The sequence below is a fragment of the Tremella mesenterica genome (genome assembly GCF_000271645.1).
Source record: "Tremella mesenterica DSM 1558 unplaced genomic scaffold TREMEscaffold_5, whole genome shotgun sequence".
Lineage (NCBI taxonomy): Eukaryota > Fungi > Basidiomycota > Tremellomycetes > Tremellales > Tremellaceae > Tremella > Tremella mesenterica.
In genome coordinates this window covers 29,249-43,638 of record NW_006711229.1, presented here as the reverse complement: position 1 = coordinate 43,638, position 14,390 = coordinate 29,249, and the positions used below count along the sequence as shown (strand labels likewise).

Below are 14,390 nucleotides of genomic sequence, written 5' to 3'. Positions count from 1 at the left end.
CGCGCCCTGTAGGTAGGACCAACAGAAAGGGATTCGCGATGTTCACCGAAAGGGATAAAGGAATGAGGGTGAACCGAGATAATATCTCTGATGGTCAGCCCAGGAAAGAAACTAGGAAGTGTTATAACTGTGACACTGTAGGACATCTAGCGAAGTACTGTCGTAAACCTAAAAGAGAGGATACGAACAGGAAAGAAAACGCAGTTGGAAAGGATGGAGGTAAAAAGAAATGGAAGAATTATAAGAATAATAAGAAAGGACATACCGTCTCGAAGGATGAGAACCAGTCCAAGGATAACTCCAAAACCTCCTTGATGTATTCGTCATTGGATGGTGATCATGAGGCGTGGGCCGGGATGGCCATGTCGACAGAATCATGGTTCGATGATGACGAAGGGTACACGAGTAATATCGTATGGCCCGAAGAAATTGAAAACCTGTGGGTTGAGGATAATGAGTGGGTGGGATTAGCTACAGAGTCTAATGACGTAAGCCACACTCGTGTAATCCCCACCTGGGTAGTGGATAGTGGTGCTACTCACCACATAACTCCTCACAGATCGATAATGACCAATATTAAAAGACAAGTAGAACCAAGAGTGTTCGGTCTAGCATCTGGCAAGTCAATGACGGCTTGGGAAACAGGTGACATTAATCTCGAACTAGATTCAGGACAAAAGATGGTACTGAAAGACATACATCACGTCCCCACAGCGAAGATAAGTCTTCTCTCCCTTTCGAAGTTACTCTCATGGGGATGGAAGGCAAATCTAAGCAGTGGTGGTGGATGGATAGGTAAAGGTAAAGAGAAACTAGGTTTGAGGAAACATGACTCACTGTGGTCGGTACGATTCGGTAGGGCAATGTCGGCCGTGATGATCGTGATATCGACACCGAAGGCGACTTCACCACTTGAATCTGAGCATCAGCGACTCGGGCATATAGGTGTAGATAAACTAAAGAATCTAGGTAGACAGGGACTATTGAAGTAGGATTGGGACACTTACAAGAACGATCCCTTTACAACTGATAAATGTCCCGCCTGTATGCAGGTCAAGATAACACATCTACTGAAGAATAAAGAAGCACCAATGTTAAAAGGAGATGGTGAAGGAGTAGGAATGGATGTCGATATTACTGGGCCGTTCGGTCCGGCGATAAAAGGTGAACGATATTTCTTCGTTGGTGTGGAAAGGGCGAGTCGAATTGTATTCACAATACCAATAACGACGAAGAACAAAGCATCTGATATCGTTCGACAGTGTATTTCGAAATTAGAGAAACAGCTTGGTGAAAGAGTGAGGGTGATTAGGTCTGATGGGGGAGGTGAATTTGACAGTCTCGACATGAGGGAATTCTACCTGTCAGCGGGGATCAATCACTACATCACACCAAGATACACACCAGAATTAAATGGAGTGGCGGAGAGAATGATATGTACCTTAAAGGGGATGGTATTAACGATGCTGTTTGACTCAGGACTACCGAACGAATATTGGTCCTATGCTGTCAGATACGCCGCCATTATAATTATGAAAACATCGATAGGTGTCAGAGGTAAATCAGGCTGGACATCACTCACAGGTAGAGACACGAACTTAGATAGCGTGTGGAGATTTGGCGAACGATGTTTTGTTCAGATACCCAGGGAGATAAGGCTGAAGTCGAACTTCACGATACCTAGGGGTTCGTCAGCCATTATACTGGGTCAGGATGAGGGTGTGAGCGGTTGGATCGTTAGAATGGACGGATCGGGACGAATCGAACACTCACGAGACGTTCGTCGCTCGACAGGACGAATGGTGGCTACTAGAGAGTCGCCAGATATCTTCCAAACCCGTCTCGACGCCATCGAAGTAGACCTAGACCCCGTTGTCAACAAAGAAATTTTCCCTGACGACCGCTCAGAAAGTGGCGGACAGGAAAATAACGATAATGAACAAGGAAATGATGTTGATAGAGACAACTCACCTAATATAGGTCCACAACCTACTGAAAGACGACGTGGACAGGGCATCTGGGGAGGAAATTGGGTCTATGAGAACGATATCGTCGAAAATGAAAGAAATGATGAGGAAGGAATAAATGATGGGGACGAGGGGATCGTGATGACACGTCACGGACAAATTATTCGACCCCCCCACCGTTGTGCGGGCCTAACAGACCCGTTCCTAGAATTTGGTTGTGAGCCTAATAGTTTGGCGCACTCGCCTCTATCGCAGGTATTGAAAGCGACACTTCTCTCATTGATCCTGTCTCTCCTGAAGAAGCAGTAAACGGCCCAGATGGTGAGAAGTGGCTAGAATCCATGGAGAAAGAGATATCCAACACAGAATCTAAGGATACATGGGTGGAGACGGTACTTCCACCGGGACAAAAAGCCATTGGATGTAAGTGGGTATTCAAAGTGAAGACAGATTCTGAGGGAAACTTACTAAAGTACAAGTCACGACTAGTAGCTCAAGGCTTCTCCCAGATACCAGGTGTCGACTACGAAGAAACATTCACACCTGTAGGAAGATAGGGATCGTTGCAAATACTCTTGACTATAGCAGCAACCGAAGATCTCGAAATTCATCAGGCCGATGTCGAAGGGGCATATTTAAACGGTAAACTCGATGTCGAAATTTACATGAAGTATCTCAAGGGGATAAAACCGAAACCTGGATGTAATACCTTGAAGTTAATAAAGTCTCTTTACGGTTTAAAACAATCGGGTAGAACATGGTGGATAGAACTCGGCAAAGGATTATCTCACCTAGGTTTTTCAAGAATCGAATCAGATTGGGGTCTTTACTATAGACCAGAAGGGAAAATCGAAGGAAAGGGAGCAGCAATACTGCTAGCCTATGTCGATGATCTAGTATTAGCCACAAAATCGAAGGAAGAAGCAAGTGAAATTTTCGATGGGCTAGGGAAAAGGTGGATAATAACCGACCTGGAGGAGATAAGTACCATTCTCGGTATGAAGGTAACAAGGAACAGAGAAGAAAAGACAATATGGTTAAACCAACCAGCGTACATTGATAAGATAGTTCAGAAGTTTCCAGGAAACGACTTACATTGAGACCGAAAAACGCTGTTACCTCTTACTGCCAAAAATCCTTTGATGTCGGAGGTGGAAAGTGAAATTCGACCATTTCAAGAATTAATAGGGTGTCTACAGTAGTTAGCCACATGTACACGACCAGATATATCCTATGCAGCCTCATACCTTGCTAGGTACCTCATCAAACCGACAAAGAAAGTATGGGAGGAAGGGATAATGGTAATTACCTACCTTCGGTCCACTCGTTTACATGGTATTCGTCTTGGTGGCGAGGCTAGCGATCTAGCAGGATGGGTTGATGCCGATTGGGCAGGATGTAAAGACACACGACGATCAACGACAGGCTGGATTTTTATGATGAACGACTCACCGATAACATGGAGTTCAAAAAGACAAGCTACAGTATCGTCGTTGACAGTCGAAGCAGAGTACATCGCAATGGCTGAAGCAGCGAAGGAAGCTCAGTGGTTGAGAGGATTACTGAGGGAGATAGGCTACGATCAGCTAAATCCTACTATATTAAACTGCGATAACCAAGGATCAATATCACTAGCGAGGAAACCTGGTACTCACCAGAGGACAAAGCATATCGATATTCAACATCATGCTCTTCGAGATCTAGTCAGTAATAAAGTTATTGAACTAGAATATGTCAGCACTGTCTATCAGAGAGCAGATGTACTCACGAAGGCTTTAGGTGGACCAGTACATTCGGTGAATATGTCAGCGATACGGGTAGAACCACCGAAGAAGAAAAACATTGGTTCAGTATACGTGACATTAGATGATGATGAAATCATCGATTACAATTATTCTGATTTCGAGGATCTAGGAGATCTCTCAGGTGGTACAGAGAACGAAGTGGTACTAGAGAGAGAAGTGTGGGTAGAAGGAACTTCAGAGAAACCCACCGAAGAAAAAGAGCCCACCGAAGGAAAAGTTCTCGTGAGCCACGAAAAATTTTCGGGTGTACCTATGAATGTGAGTAATTCTAAGATAGGTCAGAAGCCACCGGTAGAACCTAGAATCATTAGAGAGATAAGAGAGAGAAATAAGGAGAAGAAGGAAAAGATAAAAGAGAGAAAAGATGGGAGGATACATCATCGACTTCCTAAGGAAGTTGTTCCCACACATCATCACGGATCATGTATCCCAGCAAGTTCTCCACATGCTGACAGGCCCTTTCGAAATCGTAAAGAATATCAAAGAAGGGTGCAGATGCACCCTGCACAGCGTTCGAAAGAGATACCAGCAACCTTTGGAAGAAACGGATCTGGCGACATGCCACCTCCAATGTGCGGACCGAGAGGTCAGACAATTCAGAAGGTCAGAGATAATTTTCATGATAAAGTGACTAATGAACGTACCATGCGCCTCACCAGGCCTCATGAGAGGAACCAAGGGATCGATACCACCTGGAAGTGGCAAAGACATAATGAAATTTCGAAAGAAAATAAAAGTTTTTCAGTGGGAGGCGAATCTATGATATCTCGTCAGCCAGGACCACGATAAAAATTCATCGATTCTTGGGATTCTACTAGCAAACCTGAAGTTTTAAGAAGTAGACAGGATATAAGGAAGTTCAGAGAGTCAGAAATGAGTGATAAAAGTGGAGAAAGACGAAAGGTGGACATACCGTTAATTGGAGGTAAAAGTGATGCAGTAAAAGGAAAGATAGAGAAGAGTGAGTCGTCAGTAGTGAGTGGTAGCCACGTGTCAGAGCGTAGCCCCGCGGGGGGCCCCACAGAAATTCATTTCACAATTTCACCTACCACTACTACCACACACATAACACTCAACATTTCATCATTACTACCTTCTACATCATCACAAACCTCGCCGTCGCCATCGATAAATCGTCCGGGACTACTGCAGAGTCGTGCATTGTCCCGTGGGGGAGTGTTAGCCGATAGAATCAGGCCAGGACGGCCGAACCGCTGTTAGATAATTACCCCTTCCGTCGAATATTTCTCCGTTCAACTTATCCTCTGAACTTTATTCGATCGTCTCTGGTTTAATGCGTGTGAGTGGAGTGTGATAAGTATAGAGACATGTAGAATTGATGCATGTCCTTTTTCCCCTCTGTATTATCATCTAATTATAAGCGAAAACAGCACAAGATGACAGGAAAGTGAAAGTTTATTTATGGTGTGACTACAAAGGTGTTAGGGACACAGCCGGAGACAGACCCCTTTCGGAGCTGCATGGAAAACCCCATGCTCAGCCGCAGACATTTCACTCTAGAGTGGAACAGCTGCCATTCCATTTCAGAGAAATCTTACGTCTCACCTGCTTCAAACATGATTCGCATGATATGACACAGAATCTTGGAGAATCGATCAAAGGGGATGGTCACTGAGAGCACTGTCAGCGCGTCAGCGTTGGCAATATAGTTATGTTACGTGGCGGACGGGAGCCGTGACCCTTCAGAGTGTCATGGGAGTCGGCGTGATAGGCAGAAGATCTGCAACACTTCAAAGTGGCCCGTCGTCCGTTTGTCACCTAGCATATACTCCCACTACACAGTCTCTCCGCGGTAAAGGACATGCGAATCGCTAGTGCTCTTTCCACCCTCCCGTGTTCTACTGGCTCCAAGAGTCAACGCCATTGCTGCATGCATTCCTGACCTGCATGATTTGTCTTCCACTTTGGCCCTATTGAGACTAGCTCCTCAACACCAATACTCATGCCTCTTGGGCCAATGTCTTGCGATGATCATGCAGAATTTGGAACAAGTGTTGAAGTGGTCGTGTACTTACACAGCTTCCAGAGCAGGCTATGACACACTGTCAATGACAAGAAGTGTCAACTAGGTGTGCTAAAGAGGTAGTGTAGTTTTTTTGAATGACCAGCATTGAGATCTCTGGCTGGGTCTGGACACCTCTGGAGGAATCTGAGGAGTACAGTTGAGGAGTTATCAATACTCAAATGTTGGTGACGCACACATCAAGACAGCCAGGAGGTAATAGACAGTGTTAGGTGAAAGAAGGAAGCTGTGACACTTCGAAGCGTAATGGGGCTCATGATGACCATTGGAAGATGTGACCCACAGAACCACAGAAGAATCCACGTCAACTTGACTGCACATGTTTCAGACTGTGTCCTAAGGCTAGACTAGGCGGATGAAGCCATTGTACAATGTCCAGCCAGAAAGACAAGCCAGAAATGCATGTTTCTCCTCTCTTATGGTGTATCATCAAGAATCAATTAGCGCTTTTTTTTCACCTCATGCGTGCAGCAAGTTGAGCAGAAAATTGCTCTGGTACCTCCACACAGCCTCCAGCATCCCTCTACAAAAAGGTGTGATTGTCTAAATCAATGGTTGTTGGTGAGGAGCAATTCTTCTGTGGGTCATGGAGTCCAAGTGTCACAGGAGAAAGTCATGACACTCCGAAGTGGCACAGATCCTCTGTTGGTCATGCTAAACCCTGTGAGGCTCCAAAGTGTCACAGCTTCCGTGGGTCACGTAACAGACAGTCTTCACAGGGAGGGAGTTCCCCAATCAAAACTGTCCTGAAGCTTAAAATATGAATCTGGCTTTGTGGAGTTGACCTCCTTCTTGGTGTTAATTGACACATGGACAATCAGACGGGACATAGAAAGCTTCAATATGCATGCCTTGCACACACACATGTCATCTCCTCATGCATATGTTCTCTCAACGTCTGCCCCACTAACATAGTGCTTGGGCCCTGTATGTTCATTCATACTCAGGGTCGGATCCGCTTGCGGCAGCCCCCAAAGTCATGTTTAGAGAGTATTTGAGTCCAAGATAATGGTTATAATCATCAATAATTCCACTGGTCCAAGAAGTCTGCCAGCCCTGATCTTCCATCAGTTGTGCCAAAGTTGGCAACTTCCCCTCCTTGTCAAGGTTGGGATACAAAGTACTAATTCCATTCTCTGGACATGTCCAGTTGGAATTTGCCTGAAAGTACCTTACTGGACTATCACCAATCTTGCAATAAATGGCCAAGTCAAGTTCCGGTTTCTCATGTTCAGCCTGTTTTGACGTGAGGATGTGAGACGGAAGCTTAAGCTTCTCGAGGGCCGTCCTGCTCACTTGCCATGGGAGAGTAGAGAGAGCCGGATTCAGAACAAGTTTAGGCTGCCAGCGGACAAGAGAAGTCATACCAATGCTCTGCCCTTCCACCAAATAGAATTCTTTCCGAGAAGCTCTTATAACCTCAGTGGGAAGTGGTACTGGGCCCTGAATGCTGTAAGCTGGACTCAGTGATGGGTGTGATTGAGGCATGGATACTGTGTTGGATTATGGTGTGCCAAAGCTCTGACACAAAAACACATGTCAGACGCTAAATGGCTGTGGTAGGAGCAGTAGAGCATACAGCTTGTGAGGTGTCACGTCATTACCTGGGATTGGCTATAAAGAACACCACTCACTTGGCTAGCAAACTCCCCATATTGTGTTTCAGTCAGAGGCTGTGCTCCAGCATCAACATAGCAAGAAAAGGCTGGCCTGGAGGTCATGGTAGGAGTGCAGGCAATGTTCCAAAAGAGGTGCGTTGTATGTACTAGGGGACAGGCATGATTGGGATTTATCTGTGAGCAATGAGATAGGCTGTGAATGTAAGTTGAATGAAATGAAGTGTTCAATACTGTGTTCATAGTCTTTTCAACCTACTACCATTTCAAAGGTAGCATTACCCTTCATAGCATTCAAAACTACAACTCATCCACTCTCACAGGCTTTCTGGCATAGCTTAGTAGCAAGATGAATGGATCACTTTTGAAATATGACGTCGTGCCTTCTTCCACTTTTTCGGCCTTCGAAAATCTTCACTCGCATACTCTCCTGTCACTTCCCTCCAACTTTCCTCCATCTTGGCCCAGATGGTGGTGGGGATTTGAGTCAAGCGCTGCAGCCATCGCCATCCGGCCATGACGGGATCCCCACAGTCTTACATACCACATCACTCTATCTTGGGACAGGAACTGAGCCGGGCCAAGTGGACAGGAAGTTTTCTCAACCACTTTCGTGGGATAGATTGCTCCGTTCCCAGGGGATTGGCGGCGAATTGCTCACCCCAAAACATCGGTGATACTCCTGTCCCGTCTCCCGGACTGTCCGAACCCAACTGAATGGATCAAATCCTCTCGATTGAACTATACTGGCTAATGTCTCTTGCCGAGTTTTGGGATCGTTTGACAGTGACTGAAAGTGAAATTCTTTGCCCTCCAGAAAATAATATGGGACCATGACTCTACTCGCTTTCTCGTCGGACTCACGTCGTACCGCAGGCAAAAACACTCTCCTCTCAGTTCTATCTGGGCATAAGCTTTCTGTTTTTAAGGAAACAATACTCAATTTTGGAACATGCGTACTCTCTCCAGGTAGTGTTTCGTCCTGGAGCTTCCAAATAATGTAATGTACAGTCTTTACTTCCTCATTAGAAAGATGCAAGTCGAGACTTTCAGTATCTCCATCGTACCCAATGTCAATTGCACCGTCTTCTTGATCAAGATTGACAGAATCCTCTTCGCGACGGCTCGCATCAGTGTCACCTGTCTGCTCCATCGAGTTTTGTAAAGTTCCCGCCGCTCGATTACTGACAGGAACTCGAGCGCTGCATATGTAGGCAGGTAGGTTTACCGGTCGCTTTGAGGTAAGCATGATCATTCTCACCACCAATGCGGCTGTATTACATGAGAAGAACTTACGGGATTTGTCCCGATGAACGTATCCCAGTCTAATTCTAAGGGAGATATCGGAATTCCAGGTGACTCATCAGCCGATCCAGGCTGGGCGGGTGCGTGCATGGTAGCACCATACAAACGTGGAACAGTGTCAGACATGGTTCAACCGGGGAAACGGGCGGTCAAGCAAATGTCGGTTGAGCTTGTCAAATTGGTCCACGTTGGTGTGAGTCAGATGGTTAAGGACTGCAGGGGTTTTGGACAAAGTATGTTCTGATGATGGTTTGATCTGGGTTTGATTTTTGAGCCTTCCATACAATCCATTCAAGACCATGAGAAGGGATGTCATCCACTACTCTCCTCACCACTATGACGTCTCGACCATTGACGTTCGTAGTTTGGGTGCACCACTAACACCGAGATGGAAACCCGTTCATACAATCGTACTCGGTCATAAGCAATTCCCACCATTCATGTAGACGATGCATAGGGAGTGCCAAGTAGGTTGAGGTCGTCCGGACTGACATCCCCCAATCCGCGCGAAATTTCGTTTGTAGTGCCACACTCAAAAAGTGCCACTGTCTGTGACGGGATCAGATTCATTTAACCCCGTCACCCTCCAACCCGCGAGGATAACCCCATTGATAACATCAACATACCCAACGATAGTGAGGACCCATGATGATACGTTCTCTGTCACAGGTCAAGGGACAGCGTTCCCTAGCATTTTCTGCTATCCCACTTCGACAACTCTCCGCTTCGGCCGTTTCTCGAGCGAGTCACCATGATCATCACGAACAACACCACGGTCATGGTCAGGAAGAATCCAGCGATGTTTATACTACGGAATGTGAGTTTCCGTACTGCTCTTATACCCTCTAGCCCTTCTGAACTGTGAGTTAAAATGACAACTCAGCATTCCTCTCCCCCGCATGGCGAAACACATTCATCCTCATCGCCGCTTCCCTCGTCATTTACCCTTACCTACCTTCTCCTGCCAAAACCCCCGCCTCTCCTTCCACATCCCCAGAGGCATTCTCTCGTACCGCTCAAGACTCAAACGCTCCACTTGTCACACGTCTTATGGCACGAATCACCCCCGAGGCCGAGGTCTGGACCAAGAGGAATGACAAGCATCTCGAGTTGACCAAGGAGATGGCGGAGCAAAGATTATTATTCCAGGAAGCAGAGAGGCCCAAAATTTGGAGAATGAGGTATCCCAGGTAGATTTACGATGTCACATACTTCCCTTCCAACCCCCCCACCCTCCTTCCTCTGACTGATCCTCAACCAGGCTACTCGTGTCCCTGATTCCAACAGCATATCTTGCTACTTTCTCCGCGTGGCTATTTGATTCTCAAGCGCACTCTGAACTGGGCTGATAATCAGTTCATTCGAGCAAGCTTCCCCTCATAGTATTCCTGTCGGCTCACAAGTCGACCTCTCGGACCTTCACGTCAGACAAGATTGAGGGACACGGCGGCATGAAATATGCATCGGAATGATATGACGTTAGCGACGACGATGACACTGAATGTTCTTTTTTTGGCGGTCATCACTCATTCAACTCTCGTCGCTACCACTCCACCGACATCAGGACTCAACTCACCTGTACTGACTCGAATATAGCATCTCGCTCATGTCCCATTCTCCTCTCTTCAGCCGTCGATGATTGATCCTCTACCTCGGTTCTATGACCGGTGAGAGCGAGAACCCTCAAGAACTTTGGGTTGTCAATATGGGGGGAAACGTTCACCTGGCCGAAATACCCAACCCCGACTCCTGCGCAGCTTGATCTCTTCCTCCCTCCTGTCACACATGGTGAGAAGGATTTGGCCGTGCATCGCCTGCCGACTTCAAACCCTGCCGACAACTCAGGCAGCATCGTCATGACTGTCCGCTGCCCGTTCTGCCGCGTGACCGATGTGTGAGAGGTGGGGTACTGGGCGGGCGATGACTTAGGTTTACTGAGGCAGGAGCAAGCACCGTGGATGACGAGGAGTAGTCAAATGAGTCATTGTTCTTCCCTTGTTCTATCCATCTACTTGACCGTTAGGCCTTTCCTCGAAGAGAGTGTGCATCAGAAAGATCCTTTCATCGTCCAATACCATGACATCATTTACGTCCTCCCCGTCCTCCAAACACCGTGGGTAATCTCTACTGTCCCGTGAGAAAAGTGTATGTCGGAGTCAGCTCACGCTCAGGATATAGTTACTCTTCCTGTCCCCTCTCATCCTGCTTCCGATACATCATTCCCTACCAGCAAGTAACGGAGATGACTGAGAAAACAAGCACTTCTGCACCAGTCCTTGGTAGGTCTCATGGAAGAGAGATGGCCAAAGCTAATTTTACAGAGCAAGAGAGAGAAGCTCGTGTATTCGGGACCCCTGCCAACGGTAAGCCACGTCGAGGAGTGAAGGGAAAAGCTTAAATTACAGAGGAAGGGGGATTTCACAGTGCTACAATGCAGCTCATAGAGAAATTGGAGACCGTGAGTTGTTTGGCACCTCTTGATCATGATAGAGTAGCTGAAAAGATTAGTCCCGTGAGGTCGTCATTGATATCCCGGAAGGGAACATGACGAGTTCCAAACGACACGGTGAGAGTGGCCTTGCCTTTATTTGGTGCAGACCCTTTCTTCCCACACGTGAGCTTATGGAGCCGGGCCGGAAAGTGTACCTGTCACATTTGACCAGGGAAACAAATGAGATGCCTAGAGACACGTTCTCGGACTTTGCGATATTTTCATGGAAGAATGATCCACTTAATGGCTCAAACCACACTCAGTCCCCGTTTGTGCATGTCAAGAAATGGATTATCCCCAATGTTTCAACCAATCTGGACACTCCCAGCGAGTTGAGACATTTCGCTGAAGCTGCCGGTTTTACAGTGGTTCAGGAGTGGACAGAAGGAGACCAGTGTCAAGGAGCACTGTATCGTTGCTTCTCCATCCGATACGACCATTTGTATATACTTGAACCCGAGTTCCAGTCGGGACCAGACCAATCAAGCAGAGTGCAAGATGTTTGAGAGGATATCTGCCCTGATTGCTACCCTTTGACCGGCTGATATTGAATAAGCTGCATGATTTCCGAGGGGATTCGGTCAGTAGAACTGCATGATCCTCTGCAAATCCATCAATACTCCTGCATAGTTTCAGTAATCTTACACTCGGAATGTATTACTTGTTGCGCAACCATGGTTTCTGTCAAGTGCTCGCCCCGGAGTGAAGAATGACAGCATCAAATGGGTGAAAGCTGTAACAGACGCTTGAGACCCATAAAGCTTTGTGGCGAGACTGAATATTAGTACCTTCAGTAAATGCCAGAGGCTGGTGGTGGAGGGTTGAGCAAAGGAGTTTGCTCTAATTCGGTGTTGTGAAGGCGGGATTGCTAGATGTGGCCTAGCCGCACGTCAAGCAGGAAGGTCGTTTCTAGTGTATACTCACGCTTCCACAGTGGTGACACACGCATGCTGACGGTCAGGACCAGACGTTGAAAATAGTCTGCGTCTATGAGCTATGGCTATAGGGCCTCGCAGGGAACAGACCTAGTGATGTAGTTTATAGTCTAGTGTTACGGAGTAACAACGAATCGAGAGAACTACATCGAACTCGACGGATTAGGAAAGAGAACGGCGAGAGTTGGAGGCAGTGCTGCAGTAGGTAGGGACGGGTTTTCCCTTTTCGAGATTTCCCCACTGGGTTTGCTCAAAAGCGGTTTTTCACCTGTCCGAGTATGTACATAGACGCTTGCAGTAGGACGGGAGTAAGACACGGATACCTGTAGACAGTATATAGTACAATCAGCAAAGTACCAACTTTGCTGATTCTTCAATATCATTCTTTGGCTACATCGATTGCAGAGGAGACACAATTCATTGGCACCAGAGACGCCCAGACTTCTACGAGAGTTCCATCGAGTTCGACCCAACCTGCGATCTAGTCATCGTGTTTCCAGTACCGTTACATGTAGTTTATAGTCTAGTGATGTAGTGGATCAAAGAGACTATAAGTCAATGAGATCAAGTGGCAAAAGATTTGCTAAGTGACAAGAAAATACATTTGACAAGACATCTACGAAAAAGGGCTGTTTCTTTATACTAAAAGGGGAGTGGAGTGATACCAAAATCTACGGAGTAAAGATGGGAAGTAATATGGGGTGGTAGAGCAAAGGAAGGCGGAGATAGATGAGGGACACGGAGATTACGGAAAAGTATTGCAAGGCAAAGAAATAGCGATTAGGTATGAAAGGAGAACAGACGGTGCCGTAGCGGGATTAGTGAAGCGGAGACGGGAACAGGTATACGGTGGCCCGTTAGTCCTTCAAAATGGCGTTTTTGGAAAATGGCTTTTCCAAAATTCGTTTTCCATTTTCCAAGATGTATGCCACACCACATACAACCACCTACTAAAAACTTGAAACTCTACGACCCTTTCACCCCCCTCACCCTCTTAAGTCATCTATCCATCCATCATGCCGCTTTGCTCAACCTGCAATACAGCCTATCCCAAACTCACAGAGAAGCTCTGCGGGCTCTGTGTACTCAGAATCAAAGCCGTGGATGACAGTTTCTTTTCTTCGTTACTATCAAGTGTATGTTCTCTCCGCGCATTGACATCATCTGATGGTTCAGGGAACTGTCTTTGCCTGCACCTCATGTGGGACCAGAGGTATCAACGAGAGTGAGGGCTGGATATGCAACAACTGTAAAGGTTTGCTGCGATGCTAGAGCGTGTGTACAATGTGCTGACGTTGCAGCAAACTCATCACCGGGCACCATGATGTCTGTTCCTCGCTCTTTTGCTTCCTCAACTCCATCCTCTATGACAGCCTCAACTCCAGCCTCTAGTTTCCCCAGCACAGTACGCTCCTTGGCTGTGACAAAAGCCAACAATGCTGCTGGGGCTAGAGAAGGTCTTGGGGTATGTGCCATCGTACTCACAAGTGTCTCTGTGACGGGTGAGTGGAACTCATCCATTCAATTGCCGTTGACGTGTAGCATTGTCAAAGGCAAACAGCTACAAGAAGTCCGCCAAGTGGCCTTACGAGATTCCAAGTTTTCGAGCTGAATGGCACACGGCACTCAAGGATGTCTTTGAGACTGCTTGGACCAAAGTGGTGGAGGCGTGGAATGGTGCCGGGCAAGGACAGGAGGTCTACAATTTTGACATTGAAAGGTGAGCCGTTGGTTGATGATCATGACGCTCATATAGTAGTTCTGATCGCTTTGAGTACCTCCACACTCCTCATGGTGAGAATGAACGTGTCAACGTGGATGATTTCAAGAAGTACACAACTCTTTCACACTTCTTCCGTCAGGAATACCTCTCCGCACATGCTGTGTATGGACGTAAACGTGACACCAAATCAAGCCGCATTGTCATTCACTTTGAGGTTCGAGCACCACGTGAAAGTACTCTGGTCAGTTCTCAGCAAGTCCTGTCATTAATGCTGACATTGAACAGAAGCGTGAACTTTCAGACAGTTCCAACGACCATCAGGAGCCGGTCTCAAAGAAGACATGTGTGGAGGACAATCAGCCAGTGGCTTCAGAGCCCCTTATGGCCGAAGAAACGTTGCAAGCCTTGCAGGATCTCCAACAGACATTGATAGAGAATGGTGAGTGCTTTATGTGACTGATCTCATATTGACTTGTCAGAGCTCCTTGAAGCAAATGAAGGGGA

General features: G+C 46.8%; 3 protein-coding genes across 3 annotated transcripts; 2 read left to right on the top strand and 1 right to left on the bottom strand.

Annotated features, from left to right (window-relative positions):
- Positions 1-6,749: 6,749 nt before the first annotated feature.
- Positions 6,750-8,863, bottom strand: TREMEDRAFT_62100 (uncharacterized protein; the record flags this gene model as incomplete). Its single annotated transcript, XM_007004503.1, has 6 exons — positions 6,750-7,259; positions 7,451-7,489; positions 7,795-7,926; positions 8,094-8,335; positions 8,393-8,666; positions 8,729-8,863. 6 exons carry the CDS (start codon positions 8,861-8,863, stop codon positions 6,750-6,752), a joined length of 1,332 nt encoding a protein of 443 aa, XP_007004565.1.
- Positions 8,864-9,362: 499 nt separating this feature from the next.
- Positions 9,363-10,219, top strand: TREMEDRAFT_71589 (uncharacterized protein). The gene is made up of 3 exons (XM_007004744.1): positions 9,363-9,554; positions 9,621-9,927; positions 10,094-10,219. The coding sequence occupies exons 1-3, from the start codon at positions 9,383-9,385 to the stop codon at positions 10,173-10,175; spliced, it is 561 nt and encodes a 186-aa protein (XP_007004806.1). The 5' UTR covers positions 9,363-9,382; the 3' UTR covers positions 10,176-10,219.
- Positions 10,220-10,593: 374 nt separating this feature from the next.
- Positions 10,594-11,734, top strand: TREMEDRAFT_62098 (uncharacterized protein; the record flags this gene model as incomplete). The annotated part of the gene is made up of 6 exons (XM_007004502.1): positions 10,594-10,631; positions 10,761-10,850; positions 10,997-11,016; positions 11,059-11,100; positions 11,143-11,195; positions 11,246-11,734. 6 exons carry the CDS (start codon positions 10,594-10,596, stop codon positions 11,732-11,734), a joined length of 732 nt encoding a protein of 243 aa, XP_007004564.1.
- Between the last annotated feature and the right edge of the window lie 2,656 nt (positions 11,735-14,390).